Genomic DNA, 25030 nt, shown 5'->3' with positions numbered 1-25030 from the left:
CCCTCCTCACACTCACTCACTCACTCACTCACTCACTCACATACTCGCCCATGAAAGGACCTACAGTCATGCCTCTAGCATGACTCATCTCAGCGGGCACGGAGCTAAAAAGTATAAACATTTACTGAGTCCACTTCATTGCGACTCTTCAAATACCTTTGCCCAGCGGATAAAGCTTAAAACAAACGACATGAGCCATAATACATTTTGTGATAATTTTTCTTTCTTCTCTTTAGAAAAAAAAATATGTACAAAAAAAAGCTAAGAAGAGCCAACATGGAAGGTGTCAAGAAAACATTCTGATAGGTACAGACAAGGGAGCTCCTTCTCTCAAAGGAGGTACACGTTAGTTATTACCATGCTAGAAAAATGAGATGCAGTTAAAATTCTAGAACAATTAAAAGCCACAAAGTCGAGCTGTTGCTCTGGGGCTCTAGGTTGTAGATGCTCGGATACCCTTTCTGTAAAATAATACTGTGCAAAGTGTAAAATATTCATTTTCATATAAAGTCCATACAATACGATATACAAAACTGTTGAGTTGACAGGGGAGACCGGTACAGGTTGCTTTTTGGAAAGAAGTCTGCAGTGTCACCTGCCAGCCCAAGGACACGATTCCAGAAAGACCTTGAGTTTCTTAGACGGGAGAAGCCGTTATCGAAGAGAGAACCATATAGTCCCAACACCCCTCAAATCCAGGAGTCTCTGCCACTTGTTTAGATAAGTAAGTGACTTCATTAATATATTACTTTAACTTAGAATACAAAACAGGTTAAGAGACAAGGACACAAAGTTCTTTTAGAAAGGAATATTTTTCTCTGCACCATTGATTTTGAGATTTACCATTAACCAACATTGCCCTCCCTGCAACTCAAAAGTTAACTTTCATTAAAACTCAAAAGTTCTGGAGGAGGCAACAAGTATGGTAATAAAGGGTTAAAGTGAACTGTTATATCCATTTTATTTCTGTGCCTATAAAACTGAGAAAAGAAGGTTTGTGTACAAATATCACAAAACAACGTCAATCATTGAATCAATGTGGTTCTTCAATGCACACTGGAACAAGAAGAAAATTTTGTTGGTTTAAAATTCTGGCATAAATATATTAAAGCTGACCAAAAAAAAAAAAAAAAAAAATCAGGGCAAGCTACATCACTTCCTCATACAAAAAATGTACAAAACATTAGCCTCTAACTAGATAAACATAATACTTGTCTTCACAGTTTGACATCAAGTAACTGTGTGTCTTGAAGTATCGAATTGGAGGGTGATAAAAAAAAAACAGCTTGTGACACCTCAGCTGTCTCAGGTGACTTCGGTCATGGAGGCAGAGTGGTTCTGCAAAGACAAGCAGATGCAGTCTCAGAGTTGGGCTGACTGACTCACGTGCGCGCTCACTCTTCCCAGGCTGTGCCCTTGCGCTCTTATCTCCGGCTTTGCATAGGCTGTTCCCTCTCCCTGAAATGCTCTTCCAAGGCCCCACAAATTGTCACCTCCTCTATTACATCTTCCCTGATACATTTTTCAAAGTTTTTATTTATTAATTTAAGTAATCTCTACACCCCATGTGGAACTCAAACTCACGACCCTGAGAGCAAGAGTCGCATGCTCTACTGACTGAGCCAGCCAGTGCCCCTAAATCTTCCCTGATTTTTCAACCAAAATAAAATGATTTCTTCAACTAAACTTGGTCTCTATATAATTGTCTTATATTTTATTTACTCAACCAGTTTCTAATAGAAACATTTAAGGATCTCAAAGTAACTTTAGTGCATCCCACATTTTTAATGTAGTGTTTTAATATCAAATGATTCTAATTTTTGAAAAATTTCTGTATGATTTATTCTTTGAGTCATGAGCTATATAGAAATGAGTTTAATATTTTCAAATGTATAGAGTGTTTTCTTTTTAGGTGTAGGTAATTTCAATTTTTTTTCTAGAGAATGTAATCTGTGTGATACAGATACTGTATGATTTCTTGAGACTTCTCTGTGGTTTATTTTCATAATATTTCACGTGTTTTGAGGGTTATATATAATGCACATTAGATCAACCTTACTAATCATCTCTATCTTCACTATATTTCGTTTGCTTATTAATTAAAAATGTGTTACAATTTGTACTATGATTGTAGCTTTGTCCCTTTCCCTTGTAACTCTATCAATTTTTGCATGTACAGCGTGTTTATACAACCCCTACCTTTTGTTTATATAACTTGAATATACAGGACCCACTTTTTGCAGACCCAACATTTCCTCTTTCGTTTGAACTTAAAACCCCCAATCCATGGGGACAAGAAACAGAAGAAACTGTGGTGTTAGATTTGATTATCATGGGTTTCTTGATTCCAGTTTGTTTTTAGGACACTAGAGACTTACAGTATATTCCTGAGAGCTCAACTATTCTTTTTAGAAATGGAGTAGTTTGTTTTTCAAGGTACTTTTATCTGCTGTATTTGTGAAAACTAGAGCTTGATGTATTTCTTGCCATAATTATGTGAAAAACAACTTTTCCTTTTGTGTTTTTACTTTTATAATACGCGTCCTTTCTGAAAAAACTTCCATGGTCAATACTTTGGTCATTCACATGTGTATAAGATTCTATTTGAGACTAAGTGGTAAAGATAAAGTAATTCAACAGCTGAAGGTAACTACATGGGTCACTTCAGGCAGATCTCTTTAACTTTCCAGGTCTTTTTTTCTATTTAATACAAAGTCTACTTTGTATACAAAGTATCACTAGTTACAAATCAGGGGGGGGGGGCATTAGAATTCCTCTGGGAATATTTTCTTAACTATAAATCTTCTTTTACCTCAGAATTGCTGAATTAGAACCTTCTGGAGTAAGGTCCCAGGCATCTGGGTCTCAGCATAAATTGGATTTTTTTTCTGCTAAAGAAAAAAAATGTCTCCCCCTTCTCAAATCTGGAGACATTGAGAGACCTTATACCAACCCAGAGTGAATTAATATAACTGTTTCCTCTCCTTTGTTAACATAAACTATGTTTGACAGGCACACAGTTGCTCAGCGCTAAGAGTGACTGCTCGGGTGCATGTGGGCAGGGGGATGCGGAACACGGAGAATTCCACGCCCGTCTCTTTAGGATCACAATGACTCTGTGGCTTCCTGGAACGGGGTCTATGTGAGATCACACTCACTCTACAGGACCACAAGATCATGCTTTGGAAACCTGACCATTTCTGGTTTGTTGGATTCTATATTTACTTATGCTATGGTTTTTCTTCAGTACTTGGGAAAGATTTTAGAAAGTGCACCTGTCTCAATCGACTATGCTAAGGGGAATCACAGAAGACAAATATTCAAATCTGAGTTGATGTTTTAGAGAGGAAGAAAAAGCACTGGAGCTCCGGGGGCTCCATGGGGCAAAAGGGAAAGAAAGAAGGTCTTGGGAGGAGGGAAAGGAGGGTGACCAGGTCCCCTCCCATCCAGTCTTCTCTTTGAGTATCTTGAACAATGGGATGGATTTCACATGTCTGAATGCGTGCTCTGAAGAAAGATTCATATTTTCTCTCAGATCCCCAAAGTTTTTCTTCCTGGGAAGATGGGTCTATCCCAGAAATTACAAAGGAGGCATCTTCCAATAGAAAACACAGGTGTTGGTGTTGCACAGAGAGTTCTTGTCGCCAGGAGAAAACACAGGGCATATTTATTTTGGAAGATCAGTAGCTCAGTTCAAACACACTATCCTGTACTGTATGTTTCCTTTGAATGCTAAGAGATGTAGACAAGTCAAGCAGAGAAAGACAATTATCATATGGTTTCCCTCATTTATGGAACATAAGAAGTAGGAGGATTGGTAGGAGAAGAAAGGGAAGAAGAAAGGGGCGGTAAACAGAAGGGGGAATGAAGCATGAGAGACTATGGACTCTGAGAAACAAATTGAGGGCTTCAGAGGGGAGGGGGCTGGGGGGATGGGATAGGCTGGTGATGGGTGGTAAGGAGGGCACGTATTGCATGGTGCACTGGGGGTTATACGCAGGTAATGAATCATGGAACTTTACATCAAAAAATGGGGATGTACTGTATGGTGACTAACATAATAAAAAATATTATTATAAAAAATTTTTTTAAAAAGTATAAAAAACAAAAGATTTCCAGATGGAATTTTCCTTGAATGGAATGCCAGGCTGTGTGGTATAGTACATTGAGTAGGGCCTTTAGAATTAGATGGGCCTGTTTTAATTTTGCCTTGGTGACCTTGGGCATGTTTCTTAAATTCTTTGTGTTTTACTGACTTCATCTACAAAACAATTAACAATACCAGTTGCAGGATGGTTGTGAGGACTGAATGTGATCGCTTGCAATAAATGCTAATTTTCTTTTCTTGGCCAACAAATAAAGAGTGTAATCATCCTAACTACACGTGGAGACACTTGATACTAAAAGCGGATGCTTTGCTACTTGAGTCTTCTACAGTTGGTGTGGAAGGCATCGCTCGAGAAGTGTACTCTCCAGCATCCTATAGCTTTACTTTGACGAGCCTGCAGAAGTCTGGTTGTTTCTTATTAATTTCTATTTTCTTTGGAGGTTCAGATAGTGGCTATGGTCTGATTTTAGGTTCTTGGTTTTGTCTCAAGTATTTAGTTCAGGTTTTGGTTCTGGCTTGCCTCTATCCATCAAATATTCGTTTCACACCTAGCGAACCGCAGGAAGTACGGAGAGTAAATAAGACCTGGTTCATAGTGTTCAGATCCTCAAAGATCTCCAAGTTCTTGGGGGGAGGGGCAGAGATGAAGGGACACTATTGGCATCCATTGGGCAGGACAATCACGCAAAGGGCTGCGTATGCAGAGAAGACCTCATCGTAACCAGACGGGGTGACAGACATGGAAATAAAGACACATGGACAGATGCGAAAGAAGCTCACCTACTGCCTGTAGTGAATAATAGTAGATATTTTGAAGGACTCTTTTATCTATTTTGTGGAAGATCAGTTTTTGAAACTCTGTTTGGCATTTCATTTTTCAATGTAAGTGGAACCCCCCAAAATATGGCCCAGATGTCTCTCTGACCTGGAGGGTCAACTATTAATTGTTCTGAGGAACAAAACAGACAGAGAAGGTTTCCAACAGGGGGTAGTGCTTGAGCAGTGTTGGGAGAAGCCTGGGGTGGGAAGGGGGTGGCCTTAAGCCAGGATGGTCAAGGCAAGGTAGGCAGCATTTCAAAGAACACAGATGCTGCCATGTTTGTGGAACTCAGTAAATATTTGTTTGTTTTTAAAACTCACCTTTGTCTTCAGTTGCTTCACCTCAAAAGTAGAGGGAACCGCTCTGATCTTATCAGGTAATAGTAACATAAGTAGATAGGGAAGACCAGAGGGAGTCTGTCTCACTGTTTCATTACTAGGGATCACGGTTTAGCCACCTTATCATTCAATCTGCATCAACAGGCCGTCTATCAATGAGCCAGCAATACATTTTTCAGTGCGTTCTTTCTCATTATACCAAGTCCAAATTTTCACCTTAATACAGATTAAGGGAAAACAAACAAAATACTTGGCGTGGGGTTTCACGGAGAGCCCTAGTTTCCCCGAGATAGAAGTAGCTTTATTGTGTTGTTTTTCTTGCTCATAAAATTAGAAAGACTTCATTAAATGTGAAAAGAAATAGAACTAGGACAGTTCATCTCAGAGAGATGACTGATAGCTAAAAATCTTTAAACAGATAAAAATACTATTTTGTATTCTCATGGCACGGAGTACATGTTCGTTGTTGGTTATCCCCATTCTCTGTCTAAAGAACCACTTGGCTCAGCTCTCCCACTGGCAGGCTATGTGGCCTCGGGCGACTTAACTGAACATTGCCATTTTCAGATTCCTGTTTTTTATTTGTGAAATGGGAATCCTCCTACGAATTCAAAGGTGTTTGTTCAAATAAGGATGTGTTTGTGAAGCACCTGGCAACTGTCCGGGCAAAAATCAGTGTTGGAGGTCACCTTTAAGGTCACCTTCAGGTGGCAAGCCCCCATGGCTTTTCCTGTCTTCTCAGACAGTACATCTTGTTTTCTTCATTTGCACTCACAAAGCACTTTGTGGACCTCTGATCCAGCATGCCCCATTATGATTCCTCATTTATATCCGCCTGCCTGATTATCGGCGGGTTCTTTGAGCAAGGACTAGGTGGCTACTTATTTTCTGTTATCTGACACAAAACAAGGCCCTGATGTAAATAAGTGGCCACTGTGTATGGTTACATTGAATTTTTGGATTGTGGTCATCAAAATAGACCCCAAAGGACACTTAGTCATCACCTTTTAAAATGCTTTCAGTCTATATCTATCAAGAATGTAATAAAACCTTTCTCTTTCCCAATATTATCCTAATTACCAAACCAAATTGGCCTCTCATACAATTGGTCCAAATTTCATAAGTGTGGTGCTATGTAGCAGGTCAAGGTGTCTTAAAGCAGCTGGGGTTTAAGTTAGACATTATTAAGGACTTCCTGAAGATTTACGATTGCCAAGCCCTAGAATAAACACAGGACAAATTGAGAGAAGCTTGAAGTTCTTGAAACCTTTACACCAGATTTTTCTTAGTGCTGAGTGGATTCAGTGGTATCCTGCTTCCAGTAGAACTGATTAGTTTACCTCCCAAGATAACAGGCCTTGAGCGCGTGGGTTTGGTTGGCTAAACCCACTTTACTATACCTGTGCACTTAAGGTTTCCAGAGGGCTTTCTATCCTTGGGAAAGCCATGAGGGGTACTCCACGGGGATCCTCGGGTTTGGGTTTGGAAGGAGATCCTTGTGTTCCTTTAAAGTTATGGACCACGCACATTCCCTGCAGGATGAGGGGGAAAAGCCTGGGGTCAGATTGCAGCCATCAATGCCTAGCCATGTCGGAGCACCGCAGGCCTTGCCCCTAGAATGTCATTGCCATCATGACTTTTTCCCTTTGAGCCAGTGGGTAGGGACGACCTTGGGCGTAGTCTAGGTGTTTGCTGAACGCCTCTAAGGGCTGACAAAGCATCTGACTGATCACCACACGGCTGGTGATAACCAACCCACTGAGCCTGTTTCCCCATCTGTAAAATGGAAATAACAACACCTCTCTCACAGATTTGTAGTGATTAAAAGACACAATGAATGTAAACCACCTCATAATAACAGCTAACATTTACTGAGGGCCCCTCTATGTCTGGCATTGTCCTGAGAATTTTGCCTTCCTGCATGTAATCCACTCAACAGTCTTACAAGGGAGGTCCTATTATCATATAGGAGCTTAGATGACGAGGCACGTTGAAGTTAGGTAATTTGCCCAAGGTCACACACAGATTTTAACTCTGTAGCCCCTTAATCATACCACTACCTTATTCTGCCTCTTCACAAGTGCCAAACTCATAGCAAATAATCAATGTGAGCTAGTCTTTACCTCCTGCCCAAGATGACCATCCCTAAATGATATGACTACTATTTACCTGAGATTAAATAATTCAGTGTCACTTTCCTTCTATTGCCTCCATTAAAATACTCTTCCTCTCAATTACTACTCACTTTTCTTTATTTCCTACTGAGGCAAACTTCATAACTGAGTCTGTCTTTACCATCTTCTCTGTTTCTTTTGCTCTCGAAGAGTTTATCTGTTTCTTTCCATGCTCTCTCTTCCCTTGTTCTGCATCTTTGTTTCTATAGCCAGTATCTTTGAATCTTTTTTTTTAAAGGAAATATTAGCTTTTTTCTTTTTTAAGATTTTATTTATTTATTTGAGAGAGAGAGAGCAAGAGCGAGCACGAGCAGGGAGAAGAGGGAGAAGCAGGTTCCCTGTGAGCAGGGAGCCCGATGTGGGGCTCACTCCCAGGACCCTGAGATCATGACCTGAGCCAAAGGCAGACGCTTAATTTACTGAGCCACCAGGGCACCCAGCATCTTTCAATCTTTCCTGTCACTCTTCAAACCCTGCAGAACATTTGTATAAATATTCTCTACTTGGCTTTCTTCCATCTCACTCTCCAGCTCTGCTTAAACTGCCTCCATTCAAGAAATGGGAAAAGTGGGAGATGTAGGAGTGCTGGAGTTGGAAAGACCCAGGTCAGATTTATGGCTTATTGGTTGGGTGGCCATTGGGCAAGTTACTTATTTTTGAGCCTAACTTTCTTCACCTATAAAATGAGGGTAAGAATATGGGTAGGCTTGTCCTAGGAGCACGTGACTTGGTGTACATAAAGGGTAGGGCATGTAGTGATTGCTCAATTAATAGTCCCCTCCCCTCCATTTCATCTTCATCGGAAACACAAAACAAGAATGCACATATGTTGCAAGTGTATCCTGTTCTCAGACTCTTGCCTCCCTGTCTCCTCTCCAAGTCTCCACTTTGGAGGGCTTCCAGTCTCTTCTGAGACCCATTTCCAAGCTCAGTGTGAGTGCATGTGAGGTGCATACAGGGGCACATGCAGATAACAGCAGGAGATCGTGGGGACCGTCTCTTGCCAGAGCAATTCAGTTCTGGGTCTTACGTAAAGACCATTTGTGGAAAACAAGTTTTGACATTTGCCATCAACTTGGAAGCCAGTAACAGAGCAAACAGTAACTGAGCGGTAGGAAACAGGGCTGCAAGTTAACGGGAAAAAAACAAGTTTAATACTAAAGCAGAATCTGTATATGGGTCCTTTGAAAATGCCAAGGATTTCACAGATTTTGTCCTGTAAAAACCTCGTGCAGTAGCTTGGGACAGTGAGCGCTGCTCTTTCTCTCTAGCTGGGGATGCTGGCTCCAGGACCGAGGGACAGCAAAATTATTTGGCTTTTGAGCCCAAGCCTTCATTTGAACTGTTGATCTGTCTTTGAAGACCCTCTTCTCTCGAAGCCTCCTGTACTCTTTCCCTCTTTTAAAAAGCAGTCATTGGGAAACATCCCTTAGGGGGTAGCAGCATCTCAGGATCAGCTCAGCACTGTGTTTCCTGCAGTGTCACACAGGAAATTTGCACTGAAGTCCTCTCTTTTACTTTAGAAAGAAAGCCTGGGTCCATTAAAAATAATTTTGAATTAAAATGGAGCTTCCTAATCTCCATTGGGAGATCAGTGTTCTGAGTAAATGTGAGCATTTTCTGTATCTCAGCAGGTAAAAACGTTGGAAAACTCTGAGTTAGAGGTTGGGAGAGGCATAGGTGTATTTTGTACATTGGGAAGGGCAAGGAGGAGGGATAGCACAAAGAAGAATTAGGACCATGAAATCCATCTATGTGCGATGCCAGTCTTAATTGGGGGTTTGGACCAGAGTAGGCAGGATGGGAGGAGGGACATCCAGACTGTGAAGGCTTTTGTCTTTTCGGGGAACCTTGCTGAATATGACTAGGGGACTCATTTCCTGCACAACATATGACTCTCCAGGCCTACTGATTTACTATAAATCCTCCTGCGTATATTTTAAATCCCTGAAGAGTATTTAAAAATTATACCTCTGAAATAAATTATTCCACAGCAAGAAAGAGAAATGAATTATTGTTATATGCCACAATAGATGAATTTCAAAATAATTATGCCAGGTGAAAGGGGGAAAAAATGAATATAGACTCTGGGCGCCTGGGTGGCTCAGTCGGTTAAGCATCTGGCTTCAGCTCAGTTCATGATCCCAGGGTCCTGGGATCGAGCCCCATTGGGCTCCCTGCTCAGTGGGGAGCCTGCTGCTTCCTGTCCCACTCCTCTTTCTTGTGTTCTCTCTCTCTCTGTGTCAAATAAATAAATAGAAACCAAAAAAAAAAAAAAAAGAATATAGACTCTATGATTCCATTCATATGAAATTCTAGAAAACGCAAACTCATATAGAGTGATGGAGTGATGGAAAGATCAGTGGTTGCTTGGGAATCAGAGGAAGGAAGAAAGAGAAGGATGTATCTGTATGTCAAAATTTACCAAACTGTACACTTCATGTGCCATTTACGATCTGCCTAGCATACTTCAATAAAACTATAAAAAGACAAAAACAATAAAAATTAGCCTCTTCACTTCTAATCCAACTCAGATGAAAAGGTGTCTCCTAGTTGAGCGAGTGGCAAGGCCCCCGTCTACTGGAGGAACTAAAATCATCAGAAATGTCAAGATATGGAGAAAACTGTATTAACCAAAACTCCTCCAGAAAGATTATTCTATGTGGTTGAGAAGCCACCTGGAGTGGAAATAAGATGCCCAGGAGCCATGTTTAGATGGTAAAGTCCAGGTGGGACGAGAGGAGGGTTTTCATACTGCTGAGTGTGACATATAAGTGTAGACCAGAGCTGAATTTCTGGGGATGCCTGAGAAGGGGCTGTCTTGCTTCCACCGTGGTCTTTGTTTTCCGTTCTTGCCTCAAGGAACACTTAGCTTCTGCTGTCAATACCTTCTGCGCAAATATTTAAAGAACACTGCTTTGAAGGTACGGCCAAATTACTAGCCGGCCAGGCCTCACTCCTTAGCCCAGGGTTGAAGGAAGTGGGGCAAGCCATCGCCCCAGGCATTCCTCTTCCTGACCCCCCCGGGGAATATGCAATCAGATTCCTGAAAGAAAAGGTACTTTAGAAGTCCTTTTTGTGGCAAAACGATGCACAGTCCTTGGGAAAAAATGGCAACTTACAAGGCTGGGGCAGGAGGAACATGGCCTTACACTGTGGTCTGGCTAACCTGACTCACCGTGACCCCAGCCTTTCAGAGGGCACGCGAGGGGAGAAAGAAAGAGCGAAGCTGACCCACCAGAAACAGGGCTACAGCGGTGCCCAGGATGAAGCCTGCAATCACGTCGGAGCAGTGGTTCCGGTACTCGGAGACCCGATTGAGGCCCGTCAGGAAGGCGGTGCAGAGGGTCCCGAGGCACAGCACGGGTTTAGCCAGCCGACTGCTCTTTGTCTTGATTGTGCTTGTGATGTACATCTGGAACGGACGGAGACCAGTGAGCGAGAGGCAGCCTGCCTGCACGCGGCAAACACGCGCACGCGCACACACGCACCAGCGCAGGCAAACACGGGTCGTGCCGAAGTGGCCACACTGCCTGGTTGAACAATTCCACTAAGTCACTTAGGAAAGAATCTGGGTAGGAAACGAGTGCAGCAAGAACCACAAAGAGCCATTCACGAGTCGTGTTGCTCTGGATTCTAGAGGACCCGCAAAGAGAAATAGCGATGCAGAGAATGGCTGCTTAGTAAAGATCTGCTTTAGAGCGCGCAGTTCTTACGCAACAAATTCGAGAATCATTTGCGGTATTAGGAAACCCGTATAGAATCTCAGTTACCAAATAAACCTGTGAGAATGAATTTTATGGAAGTGAAGGCCAGTGTAGGTGAGTGGCTATACATTTCACTTTTGGTGTCGCCTAGAGTTCTAGCTGATTCTTCGAACTTGTAGGCAACAAATATAAAAGCATCGATGGGTTAATTGATTGACTGAAGTAGAACTTCCAAATGAGTGTGTCACACAAACAGGTTTTAGCTGTGCTGGGAAATGGATTCTCGCATTCCTCGGAACAGCTGGGATGGATGGGCTCGCTCCATGCTGTTACTCTAGCGTGTTTTAAAATATTGAGCCTTTCTATGGGTCCTGCGACATCCGAAAGGTTGGGAAGATCTGACCTGAGGAAAGGATGATGCAATTTATGACACCTGAGATGTAGGCTGTTCTTGTCCATTGTGGGGGGTGGGGCAAGACTCTTATTTTTTTTTAATTATAATATTTTTTTATTATGTTAGTCACCATACAGTAGATCCATGGTTTCTGATGTAAAGTTCCATGATTCATTAGTTGCGTATAACACCCAGTGCACCATGCAATACGTGCCCTCCTTACTACCCATCACCAAAACTCTTAAAGTTTCAGAGGCTCGTTATCAAATGCCCGTCTCATGGCCTAGCGCCTCTTTGAAAGAAGTTAAGTTAATCACCTTTGGCAATGGTTACAAGAAACCACTAGAGGGCATTACTGATCCATCCCATAATTTCTTTAAAAATTTGACAAATGAGTTTGCAACTCTGAGAAACAGGATGCTACTACTCATACTCTATAGTGTGTTTGTATGGTCTGAGCACAGACAAGTTCAAATGGATGCATTTTACAGTATAACCATGGAAACTTAATTTCCTAAGTTCACAATTCACAACAGTGGTGTGAATACAGGTGGACGGGATTCTCTATTATGTGTGATAGATGCCCTACAGAAAACTGTGGTTAGATCAGTTACACAAATGAGACCACATTGTGACACAATTCCGACACTGTATAGGAAATATTACTTAACATCTATACTAGATATGTTTAACTTGAGTATTTTATGTTTTTGTGGGGTTTTTTAAGGTATACCCTTTATAAATACTTCCTATAAGATTAAAAACTATTAAGAGCATGGGCTTATGGTTAGTATTCTTCACAGTATTAACTAGTACTTAGGAGATCCTTGTTGAGTAATTTCTGAAAGCACTTCACACATAATAGGGGCTCAAAAAGTGTTCACACAACTGGAATCTTGTATCAGGGTTTATCTGATTATAGTCCGTCTGTGGGGCATGATTTGAATTGGATTATATCTGAATCCTTGAAAACATGTGATACAGCAGCATTTGAGTGAGATTTCTTTTTTCTCAAAAGAAATTTATATCTCATTTGATGAGAAACAATTATTATGAGTAACAGATTTAGTCTTATAATGGTGTTACGCAAATTTCATACAGCAGTGACTTGGGTTTGATCAATATACAGAAAAGGGTTCAAGAGTACATTGCTTCATATAACTTCAGTTCTAGATAATTTAGAACAAATGGATATTTTGAAAGTTGAAGAATATGCTGAATGCCTGAGAACTCGGTTTTAAAAATATGTGGCCTGCTGATCGATCTATCTATCTATCATCTATCATCCATCTATCATAAAGCAAAGAAGGCTTACCAAGCTACAATTGATCTGTTTTGTAAGTTGAGGCTTCTCTATTATCTACATGCATGTTTCCTTAATGGGGGGGCAGCTGAAATCATTTTTTATCACATATTCATTAAACAGTAGACCTAAAGGAATAACTAGGAAAGCTAATTTTGGGTAATTGGTGGTTGACAAATTCATCCTACAGATGTGATCCTGTGAATGTGACACAAAGGAACCATGTTTTAAAGAGAATATTCAGCAGTTTATTTTAAACTACTTCATAGACCAGTCCTGTAGCCAGTCACCTTCCCTCCACCTTGAATGTATGCATCCAGGTGATGTCAGGGACACTCTCCCATCAGAGGCTGACTCTCAGCTGAGAGTGCAGTTACTCTCACTGGACGAGGTGGGAACTTGCTCCCCTGGGAAGTGGGGTGAGTCTTGCTCAGAACCTCTGGGAAGAATGGATTATTTTAAAGGGGTCTTCCCTCGCCTTCTCCTTCCCCTGCCTTTCACTGAGAATCACTAGACTAGTCACACCAGGAACACAAGCGCAAGTAAGGAAAGGTGTGGTCTTGACCAATAGTTGCTCTTCCACAGGTACCGGCATAGGATATCCAGCCTTTGAGCTGATTCCTTCTATACTTCTATACTCCTAGTTCTAAGGAAGCATAGGTCAGAGAAAGGGGAGATGAAGTCATTTCCAAAAAAAAAGAGAAGGAAATAAAAGGGACGCCATTGTTTCTTGTATTTTAAGATGTGGGACGCACTTTAGGTTTTTTCTGTAATGAAAGCAAAAACTGTAAAGAGAACATTATACGCTAGTGGGGGCAATCAAAGCCTGTATGATTTGGGGAGCAGTGAGAAGGGAGCTTTTGGGCGTTGGGGGTCTTGTAGGATCATCCATCTGTTCTGGCTAAATGAAGAGGAAGAGCGTCGGGAGGAGCAGAGGAAAGCTGTGTTTTTATCCCGGGTCTGCTGCACTACCCAGGCAGCCATGCGCATGAAGGCCCACACCTGCAAATTTGTAGGCAGGTGTGAGAAATGTGTGCTGTTCTGGAACCAATGAGAACTTTGGCAAAGAGTGTTGTTGTGGGCAGTGGGAGAATCCCAGATATGGTGCCAGGAGCCTGGGTCCCAGCTCCAACTGTGGGCTCTCAGCTCTTCTCTGGGCCTCAGTTTCCACATCTGTAAAATGGGAAGATTTGACTAAGAGATTATCAACATTGCCATATTAATTAGCCTCTGGCAGGTCGGTATATTACCCTGGGATGTTGGGGGGGTGGGGGCAACCGCGTGATGCTGTACAGGAGAAACACGCTGTCATGTGTTTCATGTAACACTCTAAGTGACAGCGATGAGAGAATGAAGGTGAAGAGGGCAGAGGGACTCACATCCCAGCCAGATGCTGGTCTTGGGGGTGACAGCACAACTGTCATACTCACCGTGGCATATAAGGCGGAGTAAATGCTCAGAGCAGCGTGTTTGGAGGGAAAGGATCTCCGAGCCTTTTCTATCACTTCCATGTCCCCAGTACAAATGTTCCCATTGTTGATGAACTGGTGGTGTGCCCGGCAGTCTGTACTGGTGTAGTTCGGCTTGCACACTGTCAGGAAGTATGGCGTTAGGTGCCCCGTGACCACCTGTCCGGCGTTTACAAAAATGTCAGTAGCAAAAAGTCCGAAGGCAAATACCCCTACAAGGAGATTGGAAATGATCAGGAATGGTGACGTTGGCACAGTTTTGTCCCCGAGAGAAGACATAGCGGTGAGAATCCACAACAACCCATCAAAGAGGATCTCACCAGAGTCAAACGGTCCCCTCACTTCCATTTTTTGCAGGGACTGGTGCCTGCTTCCCCAATCATTATTTCCTCCAAACTGATGCAGACATTCTGCTGTTCTCATTTTATTGTTTTGTATAAGTAAGGCAGAAGCAGCATGTTCTAATGGAAAGAACTAGAATTTTGGAGTCCTACCGATTTGGGCTCCATCCAGCCCCAGCATGGCTGACTCATTCACCATGTATAAGCGATTTGCCTTCCCCGAACCTTGGGACCCCCAGTCACAATATGGTTGGGGGGAGTGATACCTCATGAAGAAGTTGGAAAGATGACATGGGATAGGTCCAAAATACCCACTATGGTGCCCGGTAGCTACTCAACAGCAGTTAGTTCCCCCTCCCTCCCATAGAAAATATATTCTCCCCAGTCCTGTTTGGAAATGCAAGTACTCTGAGGGGATTTCTATGACATCATGGCAGCTGAGAGTGAATGGAGTTGTGAGGGAGTTATCCTTAAAAGAGAGAAGAAAGTCCATTCCAGAAACCTTGATTGAATTGGATGTTTCATTTGATGTTGGGCAGAGAAAATGAGAAGGGACGAGTGTTAAAGACAAACATTGCTGACCGTTGCTGTAACAAGTTTCCACAAACTGAGCTGCTTACAACAACACAAGTGTACCCTCTTATAGCTCTAGAGGTCTCAAGTCCAAAACAGGTTTCACTGGGGTAAAATCAGAGTGCTGGCAGGGCTGTGCTCCTTCTGGAAGCTCGAGGGTAGAATTCATACTTTGCCTTTTCTAGTGTCTAAGCTGACTTCATTCCTTGTCTTGCGACCTGCTTCCAGTAATCCTATCACTACAACTTCTGCTTCTGTTGTCACACTTCCTTCTTTGACACAGATTCTCCTGCTTCCCTCTTATAGGGACTTTTTGATTACATTGGGTCCACCTGACTAACTCAGGATCATCTCCTCATCTCAAGAGCATGAATTTAATCACACCTGTAAATTCCCTCTTGTCATATAAGGAATCAAACCCACAGTTTCTAGCGATCAGGATACAGACATTTTGGGACACTAGGGCATTACTCTTCCTGCCACCCTGACTTTGCTGTTTGGTGGAGAATCTTGTGGGTAGTCTATCTTTCCTGGATTTTATCTGTCCTCTGACAAATTCCACTGGATTAGTCCCAATAAGATTGAACATGGTAAAGCAGAATTCCTTATAGGAAGCTTCACTGTGAACTCTTTCAAAGTCTATACAGTACAGCTATAGCTTATCAGTGGACTATTGTCTGTTAAAAATATCAAGAGGGGCTGCGGAGCTGAGCTATGTACAAGTTGTTGGAAGGGATAAAGATTTTGAAATGCAGCTCAGTTATGGGAGAAGTTGGCAAGTGCGAGAGGCAGTGTTAACCCTCGTAAATGTCAAGGATCTGCTATAGTTTCAATTAAATTTCTGCCCAACTTGGACTCCCATATTCAATGTCCTCGATCTGCAAATTGTGCTGATATCAGCACCCAAAAAGTAATCCATTACAGCAGAAGTGAAGACAAGTTTGGCTGGAACCTTCGTCCGGTTTTCATTTTGAGCTGTATTGATTGCTGTAATTTTCTTTTTTGTGGCTTTGCCAGAACGTGCTTTATCACAATGAGAACTGGCTCTTTTAACAGCATCAGCTGGCTTGTGCTCAGAGGGTCTGACCTCTGAGAGTATGCAATCATTGATCATTCGTGGCGATTTTCACCCCCAGGTTCTGGAAGTCTGAATGGTTAGACATTTTTTTTACACCTTCAAGCAAGATTCTTAAAGCCCAGGTCTCTCTGGCTTTTTCAAGGGGGCAATAAGTCTGTCTGGGCATACTCTTCCAGGAAACTAGGGTAATTTATGATTTGAAAAAGGAAAAGTGACAGCAATTTCCTCTGGCATTTTATTTGTCAGAAGCGCTTCTGATCAGGGTGGGTGTGTCCTTTCCGAGATGGGATTTCCAGGCTCCTTGGATCGGTGTCTGAGGTGCCAGCTCCGCAGTCACGGTGATGCTGCCGTGGGCAGCTCTTCTCTTTATAGTTCCAGGATATTTTTGCAGAAAGTGGCTTTCCCCTCTTCTTCTCTGCCTTCTTAGGATCATCCATCTCTGCTTTTCCTGATGGCTTCACAAGCACCTGCTTTCCAAACATTTCATTCCGGTGCATTTGATCTAGCTTCAGAAGGACACTGTGGCAGCACAGGAATCCACCTGCCTGACACAAGCTGCACCAACAAAGGGCGGTGTAACCCGCGGCAGCGATTCACAGATAATGTCAGATCCTACAGGGCTTTAGTAAGACACTTCGGCCATTGCTCTGAACCCTGAGCTCCTTGTGGGTCTTTTCCCAGCCTCAGAAGTTCACAGTAGCTACTTTTGTCCTTAGGTCAGGTGGAACACCATGCATGCATTGCAGCGTATGATTTGAAGGAGATGTTTTTAAAATGTCTATAGAACCTACCTTGGTGTCAAAAATTCTTTCAGTGAGGTCATATTTTTGAAATTTTAACCGATACATTTTTCATTCCTATAACCTTCCCTAGTGGGTTCTCTTTATCTTACGAATCTGCTCCCAACAGTGTTCCTTGCTTCAGGGGAGCTGATCACATTTATGAATGGATTTATAGCCAACACAATAGTCTAAAATAAATGCTTTTGATTTGCCAGAGCTATGTGCTTGAGACACTTGTTGATATTGTTGTTGCTTTGTTTGGTATTCCAAAAAGGCTAGATGGGACGACTAAGAGCCATGGTCTGGAGAATGAGACCACTGAGTTTCTAAAATCAACCCTAACGCAGGGGAGGGTGTGGCTGGGGTGACCCACAAGGAGGAACCAGAACTGTGGTTGAGGCAGAGAAGAGGCATCCTCATACTCTCTGCCTCACACTGGCTGTCAAACCTAGGGGCAGGGCAATAGAAGCCTCCAGAAAGATTTTTGGAAATCAAGATGAAGTATGCCCCATCCCTCTCAGGGTATAGCTCAGGTATCCCTCCCTGCAAGCCTTTTGGAGAAGCTTCACACCTCACATGGTATCAGAATAGGGTGCTTATAATATTAGCAAGGACAGAGGGAGGGACAAATTGGCTGAGCCCAAGGGCCATCTCACAAGGCTCATACATTCTGGTGTGGTATGGAGTAAGCGGCTGTAAATTCCCCCATCCCTAAGGGATGATGGGCATTAGAATGCTGAGAGGACAGGAGGCTAGAAAGGCCTGGAATTAGGACAAAGAGATTGATGATGATGTCTGTGGTCCCTGTCAGGATGACACAGGTCAGCTAAGGAACCCTGAGCGTGCATCTTCTTTGTGGCCTAAATAGGAGACCTGTCAGACCACCCAAAGGATGAAGAAAGAGGAAGACAAAGGTATGAAAAAGTCCTTATTTTTTCCCCTCAGGATTCTATCTGGGTCCATCTGATCTCAGTCTGTCTCGGGACAAGTTAGGATCTTTGATCGCTAGCAATTTAGGACATGGAGGTAAAACTCTGGGACCTGGTCCCTGCTATGGTATCAGTGGATTCTACCCTTTTACTCAACCGTGAACATAGCAGGAGCAGTGACATAACCAGGAAAGTTGCGTAAGGAGAACTAACAAAGCCACAGATAATTGGCATGCTGGAAAAAGATACTAGGACCCATAGCGGGATACCTTTAGGCCTTCCAAACAAAAAAACTGGTCAAAGTACATAACCAGACTGCCGGCTGCCAAGGCAGATGCTACAGCTTTCCACACAGGTGACCTTCATTAGGAAGCCTAGCCCCAGATAGTAGGGTGGTATTGGGGTGAGGAGGCATTGGTGGGGTGAGGGAAGGACTAAATTCCTTTTAGCCACAAAGGTCCTGTGACCTTAGGGGGAACCTCTAAATTGAAGGCCAGCTATTCTATATTCAAGTATAAATGTGTAATTTCCAGTTTAAAATGGCACCTTGCTTGATCGCCCCTGGTAAAGCATCTCTCAATTGTCTACTAGAGTATACATGATGCCTACAAAAAAAGATGGAAACCCCTAATGCCAACCCAAAGTGAGAATCAGGAAGGGGTTTCCATTATCGTAAGTGACATGGAGTGGGTTTTCTCTCTCTCTCTCTCTCTCTCTCTCTCTCTCTCACACACACACACACACACACACACACACACACACACACACACAGACTTTTACTTCAGAAAAAACTCAAACTTCTCCTTAGAAGACAGAAATCAGGGGAGAAAACCTAGGAAGAGATTTCCTTTCTCTCCTACCAGCAGGGTCCAGACTCAGAGATTCGGGATTGAGATTGCTCAGAAATATGGCTGTGGTCACTCCACCGGATGAGTTCTGCTCTTTGAATTTGCCTGGAACTGTCTGCTCTCCTTCTTCATTCTTCTAAATGTATTCAGAGACACACTCCTGGGTGACAGCTAGGTGGGAGGTGCAGAGGCACAGGCAGCAGCCTCTTCCAGGAGCACTCTCGCGTGCTCTAGAGATGAGAGCCGCTGGGCCCTGTAGTTGTGCGTGCTCTTCAGGCTCACAGCTTGAGGGTTCAAGGAGATGCCAGTTCACCGGAGCTGAGGAGCTCTGGCAGAAAGTCTGCTAACTGGGGACCGGACTTGCAGTGTGCACACCAGCCTGCTCTCAAGCTGCAGATCTGAAGAGTAGGCCAAGAGCAAGCCACACTTCTCTCTGCTGATGAATGCTGTGGCTGGGTCTTGCCTTACTTAAGAGTGAACAGGGTGAAACAAACAATCACGTATCACATGGGGTCTTAGAAAAAATAGTCCTATTTTAGACTAGTATAATACTATTTTACTTCTTTGTACCCTTTGTCCCAGGAAGAATTTTACATTTGTGTGATTAGTGATAGCATCTCTCCCATTGGAACTGTAGAATATACAAGCTCTCTAAAAGCACTGAACACACCTGTTTTAGGGTTGCATCGTAAGTACCTAGTATCAAATGTGGCACAGAGTAAACATTTAATACTTATTTTTGAATCAATTAATGGACTGCTAAAGAAACTTCAGAGTGATAATAGGAGAAGAGGATGAAAAAGCATAGGCAGTTGCCCAGATTTTCTGGCTCCTGTTGGTGTCTCACGTCCCCGATCCTATTGAACACAGGGTTGACTTCCAACCATTTAGCATGTAAATTGGAAGGACTGGGTCTCTTTTTTAATAAACTTCACAAAATCCAGCATATCGCTAGGCACTTAGCAAATAAAGAGGATAATTGAAAACTGGGGCTTTGTAAGTGTTTTATGAGTCAGGAAACTTGTAAGTCATCATTTGGAAATTAAAGGATTCTCCATTTTCAGTGCAGCAAGAATGAAAAGAGAAGCTTAAATTGGAATATGGAGATCCCTGCTCTCCACAACAGGAGAGACTTCCTTCCAGGGCGATCTGTGAAGCGCAAGGAAACTGGAAATCACGATCAGCTTGGGTACAGTTTTACACTCAGGCATCTTTGACATTTCTGATCCTGAGAACTTGCAATGGTTGTCAGTTTAAATATTAACACAGGAGCACATGAAATCATGACTCCTACCTATTTTCATGTGGAAAAACGAACATCTAGAACTTTCAAAAAGAAAAGGATATTGAAAAAGACATAAAAATGAGTTATCTGGGTTAGCGTGGTAACAGTAGTCTCTGAAGAGGGGGAGGGAATCCCACTCCCCCCTCAACACATGTTCTCAGCCTCTTATCAAACATTTCTAAAAGAGGGCTGCTCTTTTGTCTATGTTGAGCAAAACAATGCAGTGAAAGAGAAGAATGAAGAACTATTGTGCTGAGTGACATTGAGAATGCTTGACATTTTCTCGTGTTCAAAATTTAACCAGCTTCGTGAATCTTTTGTCATAGCTTTCCTACCATGATGTTCGAAAAACAAGGAACGCATCAGTTCCTAGCCTTTGTTTTAGTGGGAAAATGGATGAAAATCCTATCCCACACAGGCAAGTACAAGAGTGGCATGGGTTCACCAGTGCCATTTTCCACAGTGGAAGGGGAGCCCCTAGGGAACTCTAATGTTCAGTCTCCTCAACATACATTCTGATTCCATCACCAACTCTTAATTTTAAATCTCCTCTTTCGTCAAACCCCCACTGTAAATGGAATACAAGATACAAAGAAATGCACAGAGTTCCTTTTCGCTTTCACTTTTGCCACATTAAGATCCTTAGCGGAAAATCTCAGTCAAGAAAGTTACTGAGCTATTGCTCTCAATTCAGCTGTAAAGACCGTTCTTTCAGGAAACAACCATTTCTTTGGGAAAAGGAAAGATGGTGCAATGTCTTCTTTTTAAGATGCTTTATTCACACTGAAAGTTTCCTAATGAAGAGACTTATCTGTGATTACCATGTTCGTCCCAGTTCCTTGCAAGGATGTACTGCACGGATGAGATGTTTGAATAAGAGTGCCATGGAAACTAGGTCATAACAATAAAGATAATAAAGGATAGCTAATACTCTGTGCTTGGTGTGTACTAGATATTGGTCCACATGCTTTAGAATATAGTTCCGTCAGTCCCTACCACAAATCTTTGAGGCGGACACTGTTAGTATGTCCACCTTTCACAGATGAGGAAATTGAGGCATAGAGAGGCAATTAACTTGACCAAAAAGAGATGGGATTAGAAATTAAATAGTATGTATTATGTGTTTTCATGTTGAGGCATGTGCTATACATACTGACATTTACATGTGTATTTAAAAATACTCTACATATCCATTATGCTGTTTCGCCTACTTCTAAGTACAGTAAGGAAGGAGGTATTAGTTGACCAATCAGATGCTTCGGATACAAATTTCAGGAATTTCTGGTATAATCAATGCTTCTTTGTGCTTCCAGAACTGGTATTTCCTTTGTAATATATTAATACAAATGAGTATATAAAAGTATAAAAGTAAAAAAATGTGTATTATATATTAATATAAATGTGCGTATAAAAGTATATTCCAGAATTGATATTTCCTTTGTAATATATTAAAATAAATGTGTGTATAAAAGCATAAAAAAAAGAAAGAAATTAAATAGTATGGCTCTAAATCCATATTTTTTAAGATTCATTTATTTATTTTAGAGAGAGAGAGAGAGCAGGGGGAGGGGCAGAGGGAGAGAAAAAAATTTCTCAAGAAGACTCCGTGTTGGGGCGCCTGGGTAGCGCAGTGGTTAGGCGTCTGCCTTCGGCTCAGGGCGTGATCCCGGCGTTCTGGGATCGAGCCCCACATCAGGCTCCTCCACTAAGAGCCTGCTTCTTCCTCTCCCACTCCCCCTGCTTGTGTTCCCTCTCTCGCTGGCTGTCTCTCTCTATCAAATAAATAAATAAAATCTTTAAAAAAAAAAAAAAAAAAAGAAGACTCCGTGTTGACCGGGGAGTCAGAGGTCAGCTCAGTCTCATGATCCTGAGACCTTGACCTGTGTCGAAACCAGGCGTCGGAGCTTAACCAACCAAGCCACTCAGGCACCTCTAAATCCACACCCTTAATCATAATCTTCTAAGCTTATATTTTCATGTACTTAAAAAAATATGAGTAGGTACCAGGCCATGAAAAAAAGCACTTTAGTTCTATTTGCTTGGACACACACACACACACACACACACTGAGAAGAGGCAAGGATTTAGAACATGCCCCTGATGAAATGTATTACACCTGTCGCAACAGAACAAGAGTTTCTCAATATTTTAGGCACCAGTTTTCCAATAAGAGTATGGTAGAATACCTGAGATATGTCATCATTGAATGAGGTACTTTTTTCATCACTTGGGCAATGAATCTGACTTTTTTAATACACACCATCAGTGCAAACTGATCTACATATCATCAAATCTTATTCTATGCTTCAAAAAGAAGTTTCTGACACAATTGAATATATCAGTTCCTTGGACAGTTAATTTCAGGTGTTCACAAAACAAGATCTTGTGGTCTCTCTTTTCTATAGATGTCATGAAAACACCAAAGGCTGATAGCAGTCTACTTGTCTTGATGGCATGGTTTTCGTCCTAAGAACAATGTTATTTAAATCAACTAATCTGAACCTCAGTTACTTTATAGCACAGGGTTATTATGCAAATCATAGAAAGAGTTGTAAGAAAATTTTATAAGTTGCAAGCTCGATATAGATATTAGTTACTATTATTTTTATAACAGGGAAATAAATGTCCTCAGTACAGGTGTTTTAAATAAATTGATTATAAAATTATTTTTATTTTTTTTTTAAAGATTTTATTTATTTATTTGACAGAGAGAGAGTCAGCCAGGGAGAGAGGGAACACAAGCAGGGGGAGTGGGAGAGGAAGAAGCAGGCTCTCAGTGGAGGAGCCTGACGTGGGGCTCGATCCCAGAGCTCTGGGATCACGCCCTGAGCCAAAAGCAGATGCTTAACGACTGAGCCACCCAGGCACCCCATAAAATTATTTTTAAAACAGGAAAGAGATAAGAACCTTATAATTCTAACAACTTCAATCAAATATTTGACTCTATGATGTGTTATTTGTTCTTTGTATTAATAAAGCAGCTTTTACAATATGATGAGCTGGTGGTTTTAAAAAATACCCTATATTTGTCATTATAACTACTCATTGATAAGTGAATGTGAAGGATAATTACTTAGTAAAGACGATAGGTAATCAACTAGAAAATCCCCCAAATAGTTTTATAAAAGGAAACACATTTCTACTTCTCCAAAGCATAAAATGACATGGTTTCTTGATAATATGGTTTCATCTCAACAGGAATGTCTTCTTTAGCCCTGCTTTCTGAGGACAGTTCCTCAGTGTTTTTCTCTCTCAGATGTCTGACTTCTCTCTTATTCCTGCTGGTCTTTAAATATTTGCTTCTCAGTTCCCCTAGGGTGTGGATTCAAAAGCTGGTTGACAGAGACAGAGATCCTAAAAGTTTGCCAGAGGCAGTGAAACTTTTTTCTTTTTAAAGATTTTATCTATTTATTTATTGTGCGCATGTGCAGGGAGAGGGGCAGAGGCAGAGGGAAAAGGAGAATCTTAAGCAGACTCTGTGCTGAGTGCAGAGCCCCACACTGGGCTCAATTTCAGGGCTCTGAGAACATGACCTGAGTTGAAATCAAGAGTCCTACGCTTAACTGAACCACCTAGGCGAACTGAGGCAGTGGACTATTACAATAAAATGGAGAAAGGGGATGCAAATTATTCTAGGAAGTATGCCCTAGATACAAACTAAATGTGGAGCAGTAAGATTTTAGATTCCTTACCTACCAAAGAATGTAACAATGGGCATATCAAATTCTAGAGGGTCTCCAAATAACAGCCCTGGAGTTCCCCCCTTTCTGATCATGTTCCTAAGTTTCCAAAGCAAAGCTGGTGATCTGAATCCTCTCCGTTCCCACCACCGACCGGCATCAAGCCCTGTTAGTGACTGACAGATACTGACCTGCTGTCTCCGCTTGATGCCTTTCCTAATCATGGTTATGATGTTCTAATGCAATAATTTAAATTGTTCCCAAAGCACTGCCTTTTTATTGAGGTATAACTGACATGTGAGTTTCAGGTGTGCAATGTAATGATTTGATATTTGTACAGATAGTAAATTTTATTTTTTACATAAAAAACTTTGAAAGCACCCTTTATCAATTGTTGGGAGTCATTTCCAATATTCAGACAGTATTTTTGCATCTCACTGTGCCTAATTTTGTGATGTGTGTAACATCTTCAGAGCAAAAATATAGTATAATGTTTTAAGCAAAAGTCTGAAGTACACTTGTTTTCTTAAATCTTTAAAACTGAGGGTGATCCTGCTCTCAGGGGACATTTTGCAGTGTTTGGAGACATTTTTGATTGTCACTAGCGCGACAGGGGTGCTACTAACATCTGGTGTATAGAGGCCAGAGATGCTACTGAGCGTCCTACCATACACAGGACCTATGTGGAAAACAATGATTTGGCTCATCACGTCAGTAATGCCGGGGTTGGGAAACTGCTTTTGCAATGAATCTGCGTTGGCTCTTCGGCGAAGTGTTGAGAAAGTAGCAATCTGCTCGGTCCTTTTATTAGAGTCTAGGCTTTAAACACTGGTGCTGGGAGAGAGCCATCAGGGAAGGATCACTAGAGTCTCATATGACTGAATAATTTCCTCTTGATAATGAGAGTAACCTATAGAGTTCTGGATCAGGAGTCTTGTTGTGGTCTGGAATGTTCTCTTTCATGGAGGATAACACTCAAAGGAGAGCATATTTGTTCTGTGCACAGAGCAAAGCAACCACAGGCAGGCTCATCACAACTTCCGGAGACCTGAGCAGAGGTCTGGCTGTGCCTTTTAGTCATTCGGGGCTCCCAGCAACAGCATCCCCACTCCCCACAAAAACATACACAGCCCCTGGCATCTTTGCTCCCTAGAAGGAAATACCAAACATGTCAGTGTCGAAGTCTGGTGGCTAGGCGGCT

General features: G+C 42.1%; 1 protein-coding gene across 3 annotated transcripts in view; it reads right to left on the bottom strand.

Annotated features, from left to right (window-relative positions):
* Positions 1 to 201: 201 nt before the first annotated feature.
* Positions 202 to 25030, bottom strand: part of PLPPR1 (phospholipid phosphatase related 1) — a 582239-nt gene continuing 557410 nt past the window's right edge. For all 3 annotated transcript variants that reach the window (XM_044386778.3, XM_057313626.1, XM_026506124.4), the window contains 4 exons: positions 14275 to 14525; positions 10679 to 10855; positions 6667 to 6798; positions 202 to 1338 (listed from right to left, as the gene is read on the bottom strand). In XM_044386778.3, the coding sequence (XP_044242713.1) occupies positions 1306 to 1338; positions 6667 to 6798; positions 10679 to 10855; positions 14275 to 14525 (593 nt within the window). In that variant the 3' untranslated portion in view covers positions 202 to 1305. The remainder of the gene's footprint in view (positions 1339 to 6666; positions 6799 to 10678; positions 10856 to 14274; positions 14526 to 25030) is intronic.

The sequence above is a fragment of the Ursus arctos genome, unplaced genomic scaffold (assembly GCF_023065955.2).
Source record: "Ursus arctos isolate Adak ecotype North America unplaced genomic scaffold, UrsArc2.0 scaffold_18, whole genome shotgun sequence".
Lineage (NCBI taxonomy): Eukaryota > Metazoa > Chordata > Mammalia > Carnivora > Ursidae > Ursus > Ursus arctos.
The sequence above is the reverse complement of the archived record's forward strand: the minus strand, read 5'-3'. Positions and strand labels throughout refer to the sequence as shown.